Genomic DNA, 19,194 nt, shown 5'->3' on the forward strand with positions numbered 1-19,194 from the left:
ACCCTTATATATAGCCTTCATTGATTACGATAAAGCATTTGATTCAGTCGAAACCTCAGCAGTCATGAAGGCACTACGGAATCAGAGTGTAGATGAGCCATATGTAAAGATACTGGAAGATATCTATAGCGGTTCCACAGCCACCGTAATCCTCCACAAAGAAAGCAACAAAATCCCATTAAAGAAAGGCGTCAGACAGGGAGATACGATATCTCCAATGCTATTCACAGCATGTTTACAGGAGGTATTCAGAGACCTGGAGTGGGAAGAATTGGGGATAAAAGTTGATGGAGAATACCTTAGCAACTTGCGTTTCGCTGATGATATTGCCTTGCTTAGTAACTCAGGAGACCAATTGCAATGCATGCTCACTGACCTGGAGAGGCAAAGCAGAAGGGTGGGTCTGAAAATTAATCTACAGAAAACTAAAGTAATGTTTAACAGTCTCGGAAGAGAACAGCAGTTTACGATAGGTAGCGAGGCACTGGAAGTGGTAAGGGAATACATCTACTTAGGGCAGGTAGTGACCACGGACCCGGATCATGAGACTGAAATAACCAGAAGAATAAGAATGGGCTGGGGTGCGTTTGGCAGGCATTCTCAAATCATGAACAGCAGGTTGCCGCTATCCCTCAAGAGGAAAGTGTATAACAGCTGTGTCTTACCAGTACTCACGTACGGGGCAGAAACCTGGAGGCTTACGAAAAGGGTTCTGCTGAAATTGAGGACGACGCAACGAGCTATGGAAAGAAGAATGATAGGTGTAACGTTAAGGGATAAGAAAAGAGCAGATTGGGTGAGGGAACAAACGCGGGTAAATGACATCTTAGTTGAAATCAAGAAAAAGAAATGGGCATGGGCCGGACATGTAATGAGGAGGGAAGATAACCGATGGTCATTAAGGGTTACGGACTGGATTCCAAGGGAAGGGAAGCGTAGTAGGGGGCGGCAGAAAGTTAGGTGGGCGGATGACATTAAGACGTTTGCAGGGACAACATGGCCACAATTAGTACATGACCGGGGTAGCTGGAGAAGTATGGGAGAGGCCTTTGCCCTGCAGTGGGCGTAACTAGGCTGATGATGATGATGATGACACCCTTTTGCCCCACAAAAACAATCGTCATCTTTCTTGTCCGCATTCATGACATAGCATTCCCGACAGGAAAGTAGCGGGCGCGGATTTTTCAAGAAAGGAAATACAGGCGAAACAGATGACGATTATAGTTGTGTGGAAAATATACACTCCAAAGGGTGCAAACTCTATAGAGGAAGGAAATCAACTTCCTTTGTTTTTTCCCGTTCTTGCACCGCCGATTCTTCGTTCGACGGCGCTGCAGTCGCTACCGGAATCGCCTCCGAGACGTGGGACCCGATGGGCGATGGGGTCTCCATAGCATGCCCCATGCGCGTTCATGCTGTGCACTGTGCATACCCAATGCATGCAGCAGGTGGGACGGCGAGGAACCTGTCGGTGTTCTGTGCGTTGTTTGTCGATACAGTTGAAGCTGCGAGAGTCGTGCGCGCGTAGCATCATTCATTTACCGTTATGGCAGCAATGAAAAGCTCAGATGCACGCTTTCACCAGCAGCAAGACGACGAGGCGGCTAAAGCCGGAGAAGATTTCGCTAGGCTCTTTTACGAGACCCTTGAGAAACGGCGACACCTGCTCGGCAACCTCTTCCTTGACACCGCAAACTTGGTATGGAATGGCAACCCGCACAGCACCAAGGAAGCTATCAGCAAGTTCTACGAATCGCTTCCGTCGTGCGAGACTGATCTCATTTGCGCTGATGCACAGCCCTTTCGTGGTGAATTCGTCCAAGGCCAGACAACGATACATGTTGTAACTGCCGGCCAGATCAAGTTTTCAGGCAAGCGCTGGGTACCCTACACGGAATCCTTTGTGCTGACGGCTCAAGGCACGGTGTGGAAGATTGTTGTGGACACGTTTCGTTTTCTGGAACCTGCACCGGTGTGACTGGGCGGACTGTGTGTGTTGTCCACGGCAGAAAATGCACAATCTGTAGCTGCATTCGTCATTTACATTATGTGTACTTCTGCGCGATGTATCCAGCTTCCATGTCTCATACGACCATACGTTTTTAAAGTAAAAACAGTTTCTGTCCACAAAGCTGGATATCACGACTTTGTGTCATTGTGAAATATGGAACTAGCCGGTACATATGGTGAAAAACCAATGTTGGCTCATCCACCAATTTCTAGGGCATTATTACTTTACAAGTTACTTCTATCTTGTATAGGAGCTTTCAAGGGGTCCTCACACAGTTTCATTGTCAGCCGAACTGTTGTACTGATATTGTCGAAACCCATGCAATTTTTTGTCAACTTATAATGCCAGCTAAGATTCAAGGCAAGGTATAGAGACAAACATTGTAGAGTTAAGTCAGCAAAAAAGAGGCATGCTTAAAACTCCAAGGCCGGTAGTTAGAAAATACCCACGCTGCAAATCTCGGTGGTCTGTCTTTCAGCTGCCAAAGCTTATTTTCACAGCAGTTGCGAGTAGCAGTTGTCATTGAGTTGCTCCCAGGACAAGTGACTCAGGCTCTCTATGAGCACTTGGTCTCTATCTCAAGGATAAGCATGACTGCTTCCATTGTGATAGCTTTGAATGACTATTTTAAGTGGACATGTGGCACACATACTACATGATCTTTTCTCTACCGTTTTTTTTATCACCATGCACATGTTCACATGCCGAAGGCACTATTGATTTTGCCAAAAGCTTATTCCAAGCAATCTGGTGCACCTCCTGTAAGGGGCTTGCAATGATGTCATGTTCTGGACAAGTCGAGGATGAAAGAAAGAGACAGGAACATGCATACCGGTATGTACAGAGCGCTATCCGTGTTCTCATCTCTCTCTTTCGTTATTTACCTACATCAAATTGTACAGTACCAACTCATCCAACGTAGTGCTAAGTGTGTCCTAGTCTGTCATTTTTGCCCCCTTTTTTTGTGCACTACTTGCACCAAATCTTGCACTGACATTGTGACCAACATGTTAGAATAATATCACTAGCATAGTGAAAAGTTTAATCCAATCTGTTATCCCCAATGGCTCCTAAGAAGACGCAGTATCTGTGACATCACATGCAACCTCCCTATTGCATCACCAGTGCTCTCAAACTCTACAGATTGAGTCACACTACTCATCACTCTCCTGAGGTCTGTAATGCTGTGGATGCAACAGCAGGCCCTCTAAACAGCCTACAGTCAAAACAAGTGCACGATCACGCATATCTCCAAACGGAGTGCATGTAAGGTGGCTGCTAGTCTTTGCAGCAGACTGGAAACATGATGCACTCTGTGGCAGCATTCTAGGTAGTTTTCTAGAACTGGAAAGTGGGCTAAAGTTTCAAGCATTTTTGAGTGCTGTCCTTGCCAAGTTGCATTATGCTGCATTCTGTTTAATGAATAGTTAACCAAAGGCTCCTAGTATGCCACCATTCCAAGCCTTTGCAACTTGGTGTATGCTTGTGATGCAAGATCATATGGACGAGTAGTTGACAGTGTTTGAGCCCTTTTCAGTTCAGTATTCAAGCAGGCAGAAGTGCTTGCAATATGAACATCTTTTGGCATGTTGCACTCACATTTATGTGCAATGTTAGTGCAACTTCTTACATAAATTTTTTCCATCTTAACACTTGAATTCTTGCAGATTGGTGCAGATATTATTCAATGTTATATGTCATGTGCAGTACTGGTGGCTTCTCCTAATCTGTTTGTGCACTGGCTGGTTTAAAGATTCTAAAACAGGATATGCTTGTTGCTGGGTACATGCTATGATTTCTTAAACCAATCTGTTACACAGCTTACACCACTGACACTGTGAGCTGCAATGATTAAGATAAAGTTAATGCAGTTTGCAACCACTACAAAATGCAGCCACTGTAAGGCCATTGCTAGCTCTTTCGCACAGCGATGCTGCTGCTGGTAGTTATGATCACGGAGGAAGTAAAAAGACTAGGCGGTAGTATCACGTGACAATCTTGATGCCTAGTCATAGGAAATGTAAAGGAAAGGCTCATGGGAAATAAGCCCTAACTAAGTAAATGGTAATGCCTAGCTGCCAAGCGCACACAGAGTACAGTGGAGAGTAGAGCGGAAAGTATGCAGCAAGGGTTGATAGTAACGTGAGCGTCACTAAGAGCTGCCGCAAACTATACAATGCCTTGAAAGGTCAGGCAACTAAGGAGGGCCTACTTCCCAATACGCAAGGTGCATATGAACCCCAAAGAAGAAGGTCAATATCGGAGAAGGTTGGCTTGCTGAGGCTAACTGCCTGATGTGCTCCCTACCAGATTTTTTTCCTTCATCCATGGTTGCGATGAGCAGCATCTGAAGTGCACATCATTTGAAAACAATAGAGGGACACAATGCTACAAATGCCCTTTTGGTGCAGTATTGAATAGATTAGAAATTGATACAGTACTATCAGATTCAAATATTTAAAGTCTGCCATTGGATAACTGACTGCATGCTTATAACATTAGACTATGCTAAGATTGGAAATTCAAGATGGGTGAGGAACAAAGCCCTTGCCAGGTTAGAAAATTGACCAGACTGTGTGGTACAGATTCAGTTTCTTTATTGGGTATTTTGCAACAGAAGATGAAGCATAGCAACTAATCAAAACAATCATGCAACAGATACAACCAGAAAAGAAGTTTAAAGTTAGCCATTGTGCACTCTGCCCACGCCACGACTCGATACTGACTCAATGCAACTTTGGATCGCTGAGAAAATGAGTACAAACCTGAGAGGTCTGGTTTACTCTCCCAGAGCCAAAAGCTGCCAACTCGACAGGAAAACATGTTTGTGGTGCAATGCAAGAAATACTTCTATCCTTTCATAACAACACTAACACAAAGCATAGCTGCCCTAAAGCTTGTAATGTTTGCCAAATTAGCTGGCCCATTCGGTGTGTGACAAAAGTTATATGAAGCTTGAAAATTCATTTAACACAAGTCAGTAAACACTTCTGGGCCCCAACCAATTAGTTGGGTCCCTAGCAATTATTAAGGAAAAACGTATTTATGGTAGCTGATATTTCTATAGCATAATTGCGCAAGACAAGAGTAGCAAAACAGGGAGGTACAGTCGCAGTGAAATTTATACACACAAGATAACTTGCAACAATTTTCTTTTTACAACATAAATAGTATTTTTAAGGAAAAACATAAGGGTATGTTGATAGATGCATACATATTGTTACACACTGTTAAGTGATTGCTTCAATGTTTTTCAGGAATCTATGCAATGTTCTTAGTAGCATTTGGTTATTATCAAGGCTGTTCAAATTTGAAGCACCTGTAAGTTTGATAGCTCATGCAAACCAAATGAAGCCTTATGAACTACAGAGTGCATTTGATGGCTAGTTTTAAATGTCTGTCAATAAGAACATCAAGAAATTTTGTGTCACTAGATTCCTTTATAGGATGGTTATTGTAAACATTTGAATAGATCGTAGATATTTTAGTTTTTTTTTTTTTCAGAGTGTAAAAAATTACGGCAAAACTAGTCTCACGATGACTGTCGATGATATGGAAAGCAATCGAGCAATGTAGCGATATACAAAAATCCCTGAAGTCACATCTATTCAACACGTGTAGCAGTAATTCTGAGATTTTCCTTGCTTCAGCTATATGCCACATACTTTGATATCATCCCACTTTGCTATGGTACTTTCTTGAAAAGATCGGCCATGAGTATAGACGCATGCCAATTGTATGGTGCCGCCACAGTGAGATGAAATGATGAAGGAATGATATCGATGGAACGACAAAGCCATACAACGAAGACGGGATCAAACGAATGAGATGTCGATTCTTTAATAATTATGATGGCATAACGATGACAATACAACAATAGTAGATAACGGATGCATGATATTGTCTGTGTGACGATGATGCAATTAGGACAATGGCATGACAATGGTAGCATTATCTCAATTTAATGATGACAGCATGATTACGATAGAATGACAAACAAGGAATGATGTTGATAGATTGGTGAAGGTGGTATGAGAACAACAGCACAACAATCTTGAAGTGATGACGATGGTGAAACGGCAGCATGATGACAACGACGACATGACAGGAGTGGAATGTTGAAGTTACAACCATTACAAAGGGACAAGCGCAATGGCAGCCCAACGACGGCATGATGACGACTGCATGATGACAATGCAGTGAAGACTGTGGCATGACAACAGCATGAGGACAATGGTGTGACGATTCTTCAAGGAAGCCTACTTCCTTGAAGTTGGGGAGGGTGCGTGCCATCTTTTCACATCTGCAAGGGGTAGAGTCTGATCATCACACCCTCTGTTCACCACAATCATTTGAATGTTGTTGCCGCATGCACATACTCATACTTTACATCTCAAGCACACCGCAAAAGCATTTGGCGTCATTGTAAACAAATGAAGTGGTCACAGCAAGACTTGAATCCAGCACTCTAGTGGCTCCTTGTGATGTGTTGATCGACTTGTAATCATTAGGATACTGCAAAAGGTGAACTGAACCTTAAGTGTATACCATATCGACTCGTGTAAGGGCTGAACTTCTTTTTTCACAACGATTTTAACAAGGTATAGCCGTTACACAAGATCGAGCCTTCGGTAATTCTGACTTCAAGCTCTGTGAACTTGCATGCTTTCCCACGATTTCTTTCGTTGCAGCAAGCTTCTCTTTGTGCTTCAGCCACCGACAAACGCAATTGTAAATGCCAAAGTTGTGGCCAGCTACTCACTTGCCATGCTACTCCGGGTACACGACAACCTTGAGCTTAAATACAGCATCATACACAATCAAATGCTTCCACTTCATTGCGGACTCCCGGCAGCTGATCCAGATGAGCTGAAAGAGCTGGCCGAGTTGGCTGTGAAAACTAATCATGGCTGTGCTGCCATGGAGGCTTCTTGGTTGGAAATTTTTTATACAAATTTTGGGCTGTCAAGTTGGGGGTGCGATCCATACACAGGTGCGGACTTTTACTTGAAATTATACGGTAAAGGCACGACTGTCACTTGGTGCATGGCTACACGACCCGCCTTATCTGTGCCCAAGGTGTCCTTTCATTGTAGTTGTAATCCCTCTAGAGCGAAATTATTTTGCCTTGTGCTGTGTATGGTAAGATGGTGCCACACCACCAGCGCGACTGCGTTTCCGCTGCACTCAAGTGTCCGCGCCGCTCGGGTGTCCACACGCTGTGTGGGAGATGTATTCCAACTATGGAATCCGCCGCATGGCCAATCGTGATTCTGGCTATAGAGGACACGACCACAAGCCACCGGATTTCAAGCAAATCAACACCAAGTGCCACAAGTGCGGCAAGGTAGGACATCTGGCAAGCTGCTGTCTTTCCAACACTCACAAGGCAAAAAACCAGTCAGGTCAAGTCAACACCCAGGTAGCACAAACCCATCTAGAAGACATCTATATTTGGGCTTGTTCAAGCCAGAAGGTTGTCTACAATCCGGTTGGTACAAGCTGAGCAATAGCCCTAGAACTCCGCAAGCACTCCTGAAGCCAAGCTAATGCTCCCTCTGTATTCGTCTTGGGGAAGTCTTGGCAAGCTGTTCGTTAGACTATGTGTAGAACTCGCGTATGAAGGCTTATTTATCTTGCCGGAGAAAATACAGGTTGTTTCAGTGAAAACATTCAAACTTTTTTTTTAATTTCCTGGGTCAGATAGCAGAATTCTAATCCATGAGCTGGTCTACTTGAAGAGGTGAGCATTACTTGCAGAAGAAATTGAAATGCAGAATTGACTAATTGACAAAAATTCACTTAAGTTTTAAACTAATTGCTTTATGGCACTTCTGTAATTTAGAAATTCTGACAGGTGAGACTGCAAGGCATATCCACTTGAAAAAAACCCTTCGAATAGACCAGCTAAGTGAATTGTGCTATTTGCCACAGGCAATTTTTAAACATTTGTGAAAGTGTTAGCTGAAACACCCAGTATGCGATTTGCACTGTAAGAAAAAGAGGTTAACTATGTTAATCATGCACTAACGCATATCACTGATACTGTCATGCTTTTCTTGGAACCAGTGTCATGATCCTGGATTTCTAGTAAATGTAAATCTATTCAATACGACTGGTTCTAACTTCAAAATTAAAACGCGAGAAGCTGCTAATCTGAAAAACATTCAGTATTATGGGCTAAATGCATACTTTTGCAAAGGCATACATTATATTGAAAGCGCCTGCATAGATTCCACAGTTTGGAATAAAATCTGTGAAGGTATAACATTGAGAGCCTGTGTATGAAACACAAACATGTACATATGGCAGCCATGTCACTTCTGCACCAAAATGAAATTCTCCACGAATGAATAGTCTTGCAACAGCATAACACTTTGCAAGTGAACAGCACTTTAGAAATTTGGCTACTTCTAACACACAAAAAAAAGATACATGCAGCACACAAGGGCACTCTGAAAAGACATCTTGTAAATATAATACAAAATGCCTTTTTTATAACCAGCATTTTATAACAATGTTTAAGAAGCAAGAAAATTAGCAAAATCCAAATTTTTATTGCAAATTATATGCATCTGCTTAGCTTGCATTGATTGTGACTAAATTTATACATAGGTAATGAATGACATGCCATGCTTAGCAGTGACTGACTAGAATATATATATTACGAATGGCATGTCTAGAAAAACTGACCCCGCATCCTAATACTAAGGTACAGGACTAAGGAGGCTGAAGCAAGGCACGTCAGCTGGTGGCAGGCCCAGTGGCTTTTGAAGAATCTGCACCAGTCAAAAAAAGCAAAAAAAAAGCACTCATTTAGAGTAAAACCAGCAAATAAGAGTTGAATGCGTAAGATAAACAAGATTAAGAAATAATTTCTACATATTAAAAAACATAGCGATGACACTATCCAAAAAGATACTATTCCCCTTTGACAGCTGTCAAGTGTATATTTATAACCCTATAGTTTCATGCTAGTTAAGAAATTACAATATTTTAGGACCTCAATGAACACTCACGATGCATAGTTGCTTGTTTTAAGCCTCGCTTTTCAGTGGCTGTCCTCGCAAGACTGAACAATGACATAAAAATAAATACAACAATAACAAGCACCATAATAGAGGGACCAAAAATGTAAAAGTTAACGCATAGCATAATGCCAGAAGACCAGTATAATTCACTCTATAACTTAAAATGCCTATTCAGGTTTACCCAAAGCATCTCCAATGTTCATTTGCTGCTTGGAAGTTAACAGTTATTATAGCTTTCTTTTACTTTGCATCTTGTTGGCAAGTGGCCCTGAACACCAATTACAACTGCAATAATTGATGTCTTAATTACACTGCTTGGTGTTCACAAAATTTATTATGTCTAAAGTAGAATATATCATAATGTATACGCATTTTCGTATGACCACAGTAAAGCATGATGTCGCCATAGATGGTCCTTGGACAGTGGCGTAGTCAGAAATTTTGTTCGGGGGGGCTAACGTTGCAGCTCGGCCTCCTCATTATGAATTTGTCGAGGGATCAAACATATGAATAATAACTGCATTGCCATTGCCAAAGATGCTGCAAACAATGTCTTGAATACTACGCAATGTCAAGACACAGTAAAATATGTATTTTTTCATGAAAGCATGTACTCGTATGTCCTAAAAGTTGTACCCGAAATAACTGATATCAATGCTGCCATGTTTTTTGTCTATTTAATAAGTAAAGAAAATATCACACAAACTTTAGAACTATATCGGTTTGAAACCAGCAAAGCAGTGCATGCCGCTGATATTAAAAATGCAAAGGCTATGAAATGAGCAAGTTGAGGACAAATATTTTAATGAAATTTTAACTTTGTCATTCAAGAACCTTGTTTACATTTTTGTACAAATGCAGCGGCCGGGGGAAAATCTCAATGACGCTGTCCTTTGTTCCAATGTATTGTGCAGGAGCAGCTGTCAGCAGTCGTGTATTGTGAGTAAATGCAGCGATATTATAGTTGCAACAGAGAGCACATGTAGAAAGCAGGAGTTCTGCAAAATATATGAGGGAGAGTCAAATGAAAGTGAGCCAATGCGAATATATGACAAACAAGATACATTATTTAAAAGTAGTCTTCATGACCATTTTGACATTTGTCCCACTGACTAACGAGTCGTGTGATTCCTGTCTCATAAAACTCCTTGGGTTGCTGCTTCAAAATGTCTGTAACTGACTCTTTCACATTATCGTCCGACACGAATCTGGTTCCCTTGAGCTGTTTCTTCAATTACCCCAAAATGTGGAAGTCGCAAGGCGACGGGTCTAAGATCTATGGCTGATGTTGCAGCGTTTCCCACTTGAACTTGGCCAGTTTTGTGTTAACCACATCAGCGACGTGGGGACGGGCAATGTCGTGGAGCAAGGTGGCCCCATTTGTCAATTTTTCATGACGTTTGTTCTTGATTGCGACATGCAGCTGATCCGGCGTTTTAAAATATTGGAAACAATTCATAGTCTCTACAGGTTTATCAAATTTGATCAATAAAGGCCCCTGACAATTGAAAAAAAAATCATGTTTCCGGCGGAAATGAATGCCTTTGCTTTCTTTGGGATGGTGAATTCGAATGTTTCCACTGTAAGCTTTGCCATCGTGTTTCAGTCTCGTAGTAGTGGCACCATGATTCGTCCCCAGCCACAATTGCAGACAAGAAGTCATTTGCAAGTCTTTTGCTTACCCTCGCCTGCGATACTGGATCAGATGAGTCAAGACAGCGTCGAACCTCTCCGTCTTCTGGCGGTCGTTTGAAATCTTGAGCAACCATTGCACACACAAGAGCCGATAACTAAGATGTTGATGAATTATGGCGTGAACCGAACCGTGACTAAGGTTCACACGATCTGCCAGTTCATCGATGCTTATCCACCGTTATTGTCTAATTTATCCTCCGTTATTGTCTAACTTTTTGCAATTGTGTTGGGGGTGATTGCACGATGGCTTTGGCTCGGTCTTGAATCGTCTTTGCAACTTTCACGTCCTTCTTTGAACAGTTTGCTCCAACGCTTCACAGTGGCCAATGTAATGCAATGTTCAACGTACACGGCAGCCATACGGCGACTAATTTCTTTTCGGGAAACACCGTCAGCTGTCAAAACCCTCACGACACCACGCTGTTCAACTTTTGGAGCGTCCGTTATGTCATGCAACCATGTTCAACCCAGTGTATGACAGCATTAAAGAACATTTATCCTCACACCTGTGTGCCACTGCTGTAAATGAGAGATGCCTGTGTGCTACATGCATGCCTTGCAGATAATGAACCAAACCATTAGTGCGCGGGTTGGGTTGGCTCACGTTCATTTGACTCACCTTCATACATTAGAAATGTGACGATACAATGAAACATACAAATGTGAAAATACAACTTGATAAAGGACAAAAAAGTGTCACTGGAGACAAACTTCACTGCATGTATACACAAAACCTCGCAACAAGATATTTAAAGATATGTATGTCTCCAATAAATCTATGTTCCTTTTCTGCCACTGGCCTTGACTGCTGAATTTTCCACCCAAGCTGTCTGAAAATACTGGGTAGGATGCCCACAGTGAAGCATCTCAAGTCCCAGCCCCCTATAAGAGAGAGCCGTCATGTCTGGAAAAAAAAAGACATGACAGTAAAAGGAATTCAAGGTTAAAAACACTAACATACACAATGTGGCTATTACAATGGCTGCATTAAGGCAGGAATGAAAGCCCCACTAAAGGTAAGGTAGAACAGCAAATGACACTGGAAAATTATGCATTCCCAAGAAATAATTGTAGCAACATTTAAGCACAAAAACGGCAAGATGTGCATAGCATAAAAAAAGTTATAATTGTACCTACTGTGTATACAACTCGAAAACATGAAGCCACGAAATGTCAAGTAATAAATTCGGGTAGCATGTGTGGGTTTTTCGACCAGTGGCCTTTGCACAAAAAGATCATGTACTCATGACGCCTGCGGCAGAAAGGATGTTCCACATCCGCTGTCAAGGTGTGTGAGTGGTGGCGCTGGCTAACTCTCCCAGGGTTAGTTCTAGCAGTAATAAATAAATGGCCCAGAAATGGATGGGCAAACGGCGCCACGGTAGCTCAACTGGTAAGAGCATCGCACACGTAATGCAATGACATGGGATCATTCCCCTGATGCAGCCAGTTTTTTCATTCATTTTCATTTCAATTAATTTATCATTTCTTTCATTCATTTAGTAAGCACAAGAAATTTTCCCTATGTTGTCTTTGGTGTCTTTGTTTGTTGGCTTCTTATGATTAATAAAAATTGGGCCCCTAGGTTCCCTTTCTTCTTGTTAATAACATAATCAAGTTACTTTAACATGAATACCACATTATTATAACTCGTGCCAGGTGTAATTATTTAGTTACACCTGGCACAAGTTATAAAAACGAGCTCATATTGTAAATTCATAAATCTTTTGCTTACAAAGTGACATCGAAAAGTAGGATCAGAGCTCAACCTGGATTCTAATGTGGTCACATTTTCCTAGTTCTACAAGGGCATCTTGTAATCAGTCATTGCCCTTCTGTCAGTTTCGTTGGGAACATCGATAGCTGCTAGGAACCTTTTATCTTGATGTTTTACAGTCTTCCTAAGTCTTTCATTAGTACAGAAATGTCTGAAAGCACTTACAAAAGACAGACAGGATCTCATAAAGATTTTGACAGCTTGGACGGTAGCTGACGTTTCTGCATATGTAACATTAATTACCTAAACACCTCTCTTCGGAACTGCAGTTTTGTCTGCGGCACATCCACATATCATAACAGCTCAAAGCTTTCTATTAGTTTGTATTCAGCTGTTGCTCTGAACCTGTAGACACTGCGGCACTGTAATGCTGTTGGCAGAGCTGCTGTCAAGCTTGTATAATTTCATCGTGTCTCTTGACACCCTGTCTTTGAACAGCTGCCTTCCCTGCATCGCTTTGCTCATCTGCATCTGTTGTGTCACCTCTGCCAGTGGCCTCATAATGCCAGCAGCCTCGCCTCTGCCAGTTACGTCACGTGTGCCAGCTCCCCCACCTTTGCCAGCCATACCACCAGCACCAATAGTACTACCAGTGCCAGTTGCACTACCTTTGCCAGCCATACCACCAGCGCCAATAATACTACCAGTGCCAGTTGTACCACCTTTGCCAGCCATACCACCAGCGCCAATAGTACTACCAGTGACAGTTGCACCACCTTAGCCAGCCATACCACCAGCGCCAATAGTACTACCAGTGCCAGTTGCACTACCTTTGCCAGCCATACCACCAGCGCCAATAATACTACCAGTGCCAGTTGTACCACCTTTGCCAGCCATACCACCAGCGCCAATAGTACTACCAGTGCCAGTTGCACCACCTTTGCCCACTGCTTCGCCTGCCCCAGCCACATTACCACCACATGGTAAGCTGAACTACACAGTATTTTTTTAGGGGTCACACTTCTGTGTGATTCAAATTTCTGTGTGAATCTTAACAGGACAAAAAAAATTTCATGTTTGCTGCTTTCAGCTGCGTCTGCTGCGCATGGCCTCCGATATGGCAATGGCATGCTCCACAGCGCAGTCTACTGTGGCCGCCATGCCATGCCGCAATGGGCCTTGTCGCCAACGCGACACTGAACTTTTGGATGGGGCTTTGCCCTCTTGGCTTCTGCGCTGTGTAGCTTCCAGCATGCTAGCGGACATAAAAAGAGAGAGACAGCCAGCTATTGATGCGATAACTCCACTTATAGTTGAAGGAGTCAAAGAATTTTTGCACCGTGAGATTTTTGGGATGACATCCTTTGAAAGTGAGGCCTTTCGATGGTTAGTTAGGAAAGTGTCTCAGGGCCCCTGTAATATATGCTTTTTTGTATACTGGTTGCTCTCAAGTATTTTGTTAATAAACAAAAGGCATTTGCTTCTTTTGTCTGCCATACCATTAAACTTGCATTGTGAGCATCTGTCTGAAGGGTAGTATCATGGCTTTAATGTTTGTTCATGCACATCATGGTTGCTCTGTTGAAATCATTAACTTGTTTTTTTATTATTCAGAATTTCAATCACAGGTACTTCGGCTGTTAAACATCGTCAGGCTGACTGTACAGGAAATTTTGAGTAATCTGGATGCCTATGTGGCTCAAGGCAAGGTGACCTCTGCACCCGCTGTACTAGTGCAGCAGCCATTTGAGACGGTGGATGCCCTTCTGAACTTTGAAGCATCACTTGGTCCAGAGGATGCTAATGTCCTGGTGAGCTGAAATATCAGTTAGCCGCAATGCCGCTCATGTGTACGCAGTCTCATAGAAAATATGCCACCGGTCAACTAACATCACATTGTGCAAAATTTCTTGAATGATCCTTTTGTGGGCTTTTCAGTTATTTGGTTTCTTGATCGCATTCTTTGATGGCATTATTTTCTCCAAGGGAAGTTAATGAGAATGTGTAAACATTCTGTCTGCCTTGTCAAAAATGGCACTGGCTGCACGTGTTGACTATTTTGTTGATTTATTTCACGTACACCTGTAGATCTACTTTCTCTGCAAAGTGTACATTGAAAGTGCAGAACTGTTAGGTGTGTGAAAATGATTCAGTGTAGGAATATTGAATCTGGTTGGCTTCCTTTTGTTTTTCCAGGCCAACGAACTTGTGCAGCTTGGGGGTAGGAACACAAATGCGGCAGTTAAGCGTATGCTTATTTACCTCTTTGCCGACAAGCTGGCTGCTGAACACTCATGGCATGGGAAGAAAGGAAAATGGAAGTTTGCTGATCTTCGGCTGTGTCAGCATTTGTTCAGTATGTGTCATCTTTTATGCAGTTAAATGCTCGTTAAGTCTTGTGTGTAATGTGTGCTTTACATGGTGCTTCACTACTTGTAAGAAACTTGACCAATGAGAAGAGTAGCAAAATTGGTTAACAGTCAAATCAGAGAAGGCAGCATAATGCATACCATCTTATGTGACAACAATAGTGATAAAGAGTATGCTGCACCTGTGCTTGTTCTACCTGTCTGTTCTCTTGCTGGTGTGCCTATCTGTGCGGGTTAGCACTATTAGCACAACACTTCTGCAACCAGTACTAGAGGCAAAAGCTTCCTTTTGGTTGTTTTCAAACTGCACTTTAGATGGGCAGTGTTCTATTCATTGACGTAAATTTGTTGCTTTGTTCCAGCTACTGTCAAGAGGCACTTCCCGCAAAGTACAAAGGATGATGTTGAGCCAACCACTAATTCATGGCTTCGTCATACTCCTGAGAGGGCTAATGGAAGAAAGGGAGCTAGAGACAAGTGAAGGTGAGGTCAAAATGGCAGCGTTTGAATGCTAGTTACATTGCTTTAATGTTTTTCCTACACTTACATGCGGAAACCTTATCCATGTCATTATGGCTCAAATGTTGAGTTCTCCCAAATGTTCAGCATCTGCAAAAATGTATCAGCCTGCGTGTAGCAGTAAATATCAAGTATTTCTATTTTATAGTTTTAGAAGGCTTTGTTGCAAATTTTTGATATGGTTGCACTTGTCATTGTATTTGTTTAGGTCAAGGCATATAGATCATGTTAATTACAAATCTTACTTGTCACAACATTAAAGCAAGATTTACAATTGTTTTGTTTTAAAATGTCAGAACTACCATATTTACGTGTCAATAACATAAACATGCATATTGTTTGACGGGATATGGTTGCTAACTAAAAAAGAAATAGAATTGGGCTAATAGCATGTTGCAACACTTCATATGGCTTGAGGCGGTGCTAGTTAATTCATACTTGCAAGTAATAAAGAAGGGATTGAGTTGTTTCCATGCTTTCCTATTGCTTGCAAGTTGGTTATGTATGTCCAAGTGCTACATGTATCGCTTATAAGCACCCGCTGCAGTGGCAACACCACGAGCAGAACTGGGAACGAGCTCGTCTACACCATGCCGATGCTGCAGCCCGGACACAAGAACAGGCTCGTGCAGCCAAGCGTAAGCAGCAACTGCGTACTGAGGATCTGGCAGCCTACCAAGCCATTGTTTAATGAACCGTCGAGATTAACCCAGTGATAAACACCGGGGCTGCATGTTTCAGCTTCGCTGGTTAACCATCTGTATGGAGTGCTTGGGCGGTGATTTTTCTAAGTAAACTTTATTTTTTCATTAAACATATTTTGCGTGGTCTTGTTTTATATGATCATCAGAATCCTTTCCACATGATGTTGGGAGCATACACTAACTTGTGTGCAGTGAAGCTCACTTTTGTCAGTGTAAAATAGTAAAATTCATCTTTCAGACAGAAAATTTTCACATAGTCTTGCTTTAGGTGAGCATCACTCAAATGCATGCAAAAACTATTCCGTCTTTTTTGCAAGTATTTTTCAATTTTGATCATACTTAAAGGCTTAACTGAATTTAGTAACTGTTTTAGGTATTGTAGAGAACTGAGAAAATAAAGGTAGATATGCATGCATACAAGCATATTAACTTGCTACTTTAACTTCACTGAACAGGAATAGCCTTTTTTTTTAAACCAGTGCAAAGGCTAGCAGAAAATGCTGCATTAGTTGAGCTGCACAACAGCAATGCCAACAGAGTAGGCAGAATGCAAGCTGAACATGGAAAAGAGCACCAAGAAGGTGGTAAAACACAGAATGTGTGGCTGAGTGCCAGTGCCTCATTAAACAGTAGTTTGCACTTCTTTCTCGCATAATAGGAATGTTCAAGCTAGACAGATTTCATTGGCAGATGAAGACTGGCTGTTTTCATAAGCAGGGACGCTTAGAACATTTTAAATCACCATAAAACTGGTTTCAGATATTAGCACCGAGCATCCACTGAGTATTATTTTATTTATATTTGAAACACTGCCACCGAGGCTGCGCACTTCGATGCAGCAATGCGAGTTCAATGATCACACTCACAGGCAAGTGCCTTCTACAGCAAGTATCACTAAACGTTTCCATGCAATGGCCTGCGCATTACAGCGAGGGCTGTCGCTGGCGAGACAAATTGCTAGGCAAGACTAAATTTGCCTGTCTGACAGGGATTATTAGCCTACTACCCCCCCCCCCCCCCTTTTTGGTCGGTACCATGTTTCTAGCCTCTTTACTCCGGCTGTCTTTCTAATAAAAACAAGGACTTTAAAAAACTGCAATACTAGTTGATATCTAACCTGGCTCCTCAAGCACAGCAGCCCAATGCTGAATCTGCTCGGCCACGATCAAGGACTGGGCAATGAGGGATTAATTCATAGTATTAGCACACACTGGCATACCATTGTTGCAATCTTAAAGACCACACATAAGGAGCTTCGCTGCTAGATGGCATAGTATGTAAAGGAGTGTGGGAATAAGGAGCCCGACTACAGTACATGGCTCATACACGACGCATTTCGGCAGTGGCTGTTTCAGTTCTCTCTAAAGAGCTTCAAACTGGATCATACGATAAAAAAACAACGGCAGTATATTATCAAGTGGCATTTATGAACACGGGTGCCAGCATGTGCTTTTATCCATCATTACATGTGCACCACCACTTGAATGCTAATCACAATGACGATGGTTAACATTCCCAAGGGATAGGCTCCACCTAAATTCTTTCCTTATTTCACTTCAGTACCCCAGCCAACTTGTTTACATATGTGAAGTGCTCATTTTTACAGTACCAGATGTTTTTTTTTACAATTAAAAAAAAAACTGCTTGTGCCATATATAGCACAGTTCTAATCCCTATACTGGAATGTGCAAAAAGGTGGACATTACTTGCACAATAAATCAATATAACTAATTAACAAAAAATACTTATAAGAGCTTAAATTATTTTCTTGACAGCACATATTGCAACTTATAAATTCTAGCCAGTGAATAAGCAAGGCATATCCAGTAAAAATCAATTCTAAGGACGGCACCAGTTTCCAGACTTGAGCTATGAAACTTTTGGCAAGAATGCAGTGTTGCTCCATTACCTTTTTAACGAAACGCTGTTTTATGCATTGAAGTACAAAAGTAACTGGACCACCAATGCATTTCGTTGCACATTTCGGGTATTATTATCTCGAAATTCACGTCATCCTGATAATTTGTTCCAAACGGATATGCCTTGTGAACTCACCGGCTGCAATTTGTAAATTGCAATATTTGTTGTAAAACAGTTCGTTCAGAACTTAATTAGTTACTTTGTAATTGGTCAACTATGCACTTTGATTTCTTGTGCAACTTCCGCCTCTTTCAGTAATCCAACTGAAGGACTAGAACTTTGCTACCTGTGACAGGCGATGTTTAAAAATTCTGTGCTGTCAAAAAAAAAAAAAGAAAGGAGAGAGAGAACAGATATCACTTTTTGCTTGAAGAAAATCCAAACACACCGCTGGAAAGTTGTGCATTCTTTACCCTTTGATAAAATTCATTTTCGATCTTTTTGAAACAAAATGAACAATTAGGGTTTTTTCACTGGTAGTGTGTGTAGTGCATGCAAGGTACAACTATGACAAACACTTTAGAGTCCATGGCATAACTGATTTGCTCCCAGTTTCTTTACTATCAGTTCACAGTTTTCATCTTGTGTCACAGGATTTCCCTTGCTCTCAATGTTATTTCCATTTGAATATTGCTCCGGAGACATCACACGGCTCAACAACTCCTTATACTATCACCTAAGATCCTTGCTGCTTTTGTGCAAGGTTGTGTTTTCCTTCAGAATTCCATCACATTTGAAGAGAGATGATTCAAAATTTCAATTTATAAGCTTCGCGTTTTCTTCCATGTCAATCCCTCGATTGGTGATAGAGCAAAACAATAGTCATTTCATTATATCATCCAGTGTGGAAGCAAGCAAATGCATACTCTGGTGATTTCATTCACCATTAGATTACTTTCTTGTGCATTTTATTTATTTGTATTTTGCCTTCTTTCTTTGCTTGGTATCAAGTGCATTGTTTGTTCTTGTATATCATCTGTATAGTACACCAATCTCTGTAATGATCCCGCTTGCGAGATTGACAGTATACTAACATAAATTACTAAAATATTATTTAACTAGCCGTCTGTTCTGTAAGGCCCCCCTGAGCTCCACTCTTGTATATCATTCTGTTTTCTGCAGCTGATCTACCGCCTTATCCTTGCAGAGCAGCACATTGGGCACTGCTCCAGGAACTTTTCAATCAGTTTTTGTAAAGAGATGTCTTGCTTGAAATTTAGAAAGAACA

At 41.7% G+C, this 19,194-nt stretch overlaps 2 protein-coding genes and 1 long non-coding RNA gene across 3 annotated transcripts; 2 read left to right on the forward strand and 1 right to left on the reverse strand.

Moving 5' to 3' along the window:
• Positions 1–1,352: 1,352 nt before the first annotated feature.
• Positions 1,353–2,137, forward strand: Nxt1 (NTF2-related export protein 1). The gene has a single exon (XM_050191050.3). The coding sequence runs from the start codon at positions 1,547–1,549 to the stop codon at positions 1,976–1,978; it is 432 nt and encodes a 143-aa protein (XP_050047007.1). The 5' UTR covers positions 1,353–1,546; the 3' UTR covers positions 1,979–2,137.
• A 2,454-nt stretch (positions 2,138–4,591) lies between these two features.
• LOC129380565 (uncharacterized) lies at positions 4,592–13,010 on the reverse strand. The gene is made up of 2 exons (XR_008608704.2): positions 9,031–13,010; positions 4,592–8,790 (listed from the first exon to the last, which is right to left on the reverse strand). It is a non-coding gene; the product is annotated as an uncharacterized lncRNA (long non-coding RNA).
• A 430-nt stretch (positions 13,011–13,440) lies between these two features.
• Positions 13,441–19,104, forward strand: LOC126543323 (uncharacterized). The gene is made up of 4 exons (XM_055061933.1): positions 13,441–14,265; positions 14,651–14,810; positions 15,186–15,306; positions 15,890–19,104. Exons 1-3 carry the CDS (start codon positions 13,996–13,998, stop codon positions 15,302–15,304), a joined length of 549 nt encoding a protein of 182 aa, XP_054917908.1. The 5' UTR covers positions 13,441–13,995; the 3' UTR covers positions 15,305–15,306; positions 15,890–19,104.
• Positions 19,105–19,194: the final 90 nt, after the last annotated feature.

Source organism: Dermacentor andersoni, chromosome 1 (assembly GCF_023375885.2).
Source record: "Dermacentor andersoni chromosome 1, qqDerAnde1_hic_scaffold, whole genome shotgun sequence".
Taxonomy (NCBI): Eukaryota; Metazoa; Arthropoda; class Arachnida; order Ixodida; family Ixodidae; genus Dermacentor; species Dermacentor andersoni.

What these genes read in the sequence shown, in the direction of transcription:
- Nxt1 (XM_050191050.3), top strand. Translation starts at nt 1,547, where the DNA reads ATGGCAGCAATGAAAAGCTCAGATGCACGCTTTCACCAGCAGCAAGAC.
- LOC126543323 (XM_055061933.1), top strand. Translation starts at nt 13,996, where the DNA reads ATGGCTTTAATGTTTGTTCATGCACATCATGGTTGCTCTGTTGAAATC. An exon ending in CAGAGGATGCTAATGTCCTG is followed by an intron (nt 14,266 to 14,650) that starts GTGAGCTGAAAT and finishes TTGTTTTTCCAG; the next exon opens with GCCAACGAACTTGTGCAGCT. An exon ending in GCTGTGTCAGCATTTGTTCA is followed by an intron (nt 14,811 to 15,185) that starts GTATGTGTCATC and finishes GCTTTGTTCCAG; the next exon opens with CTACTGTCAAGAGGCACTTC.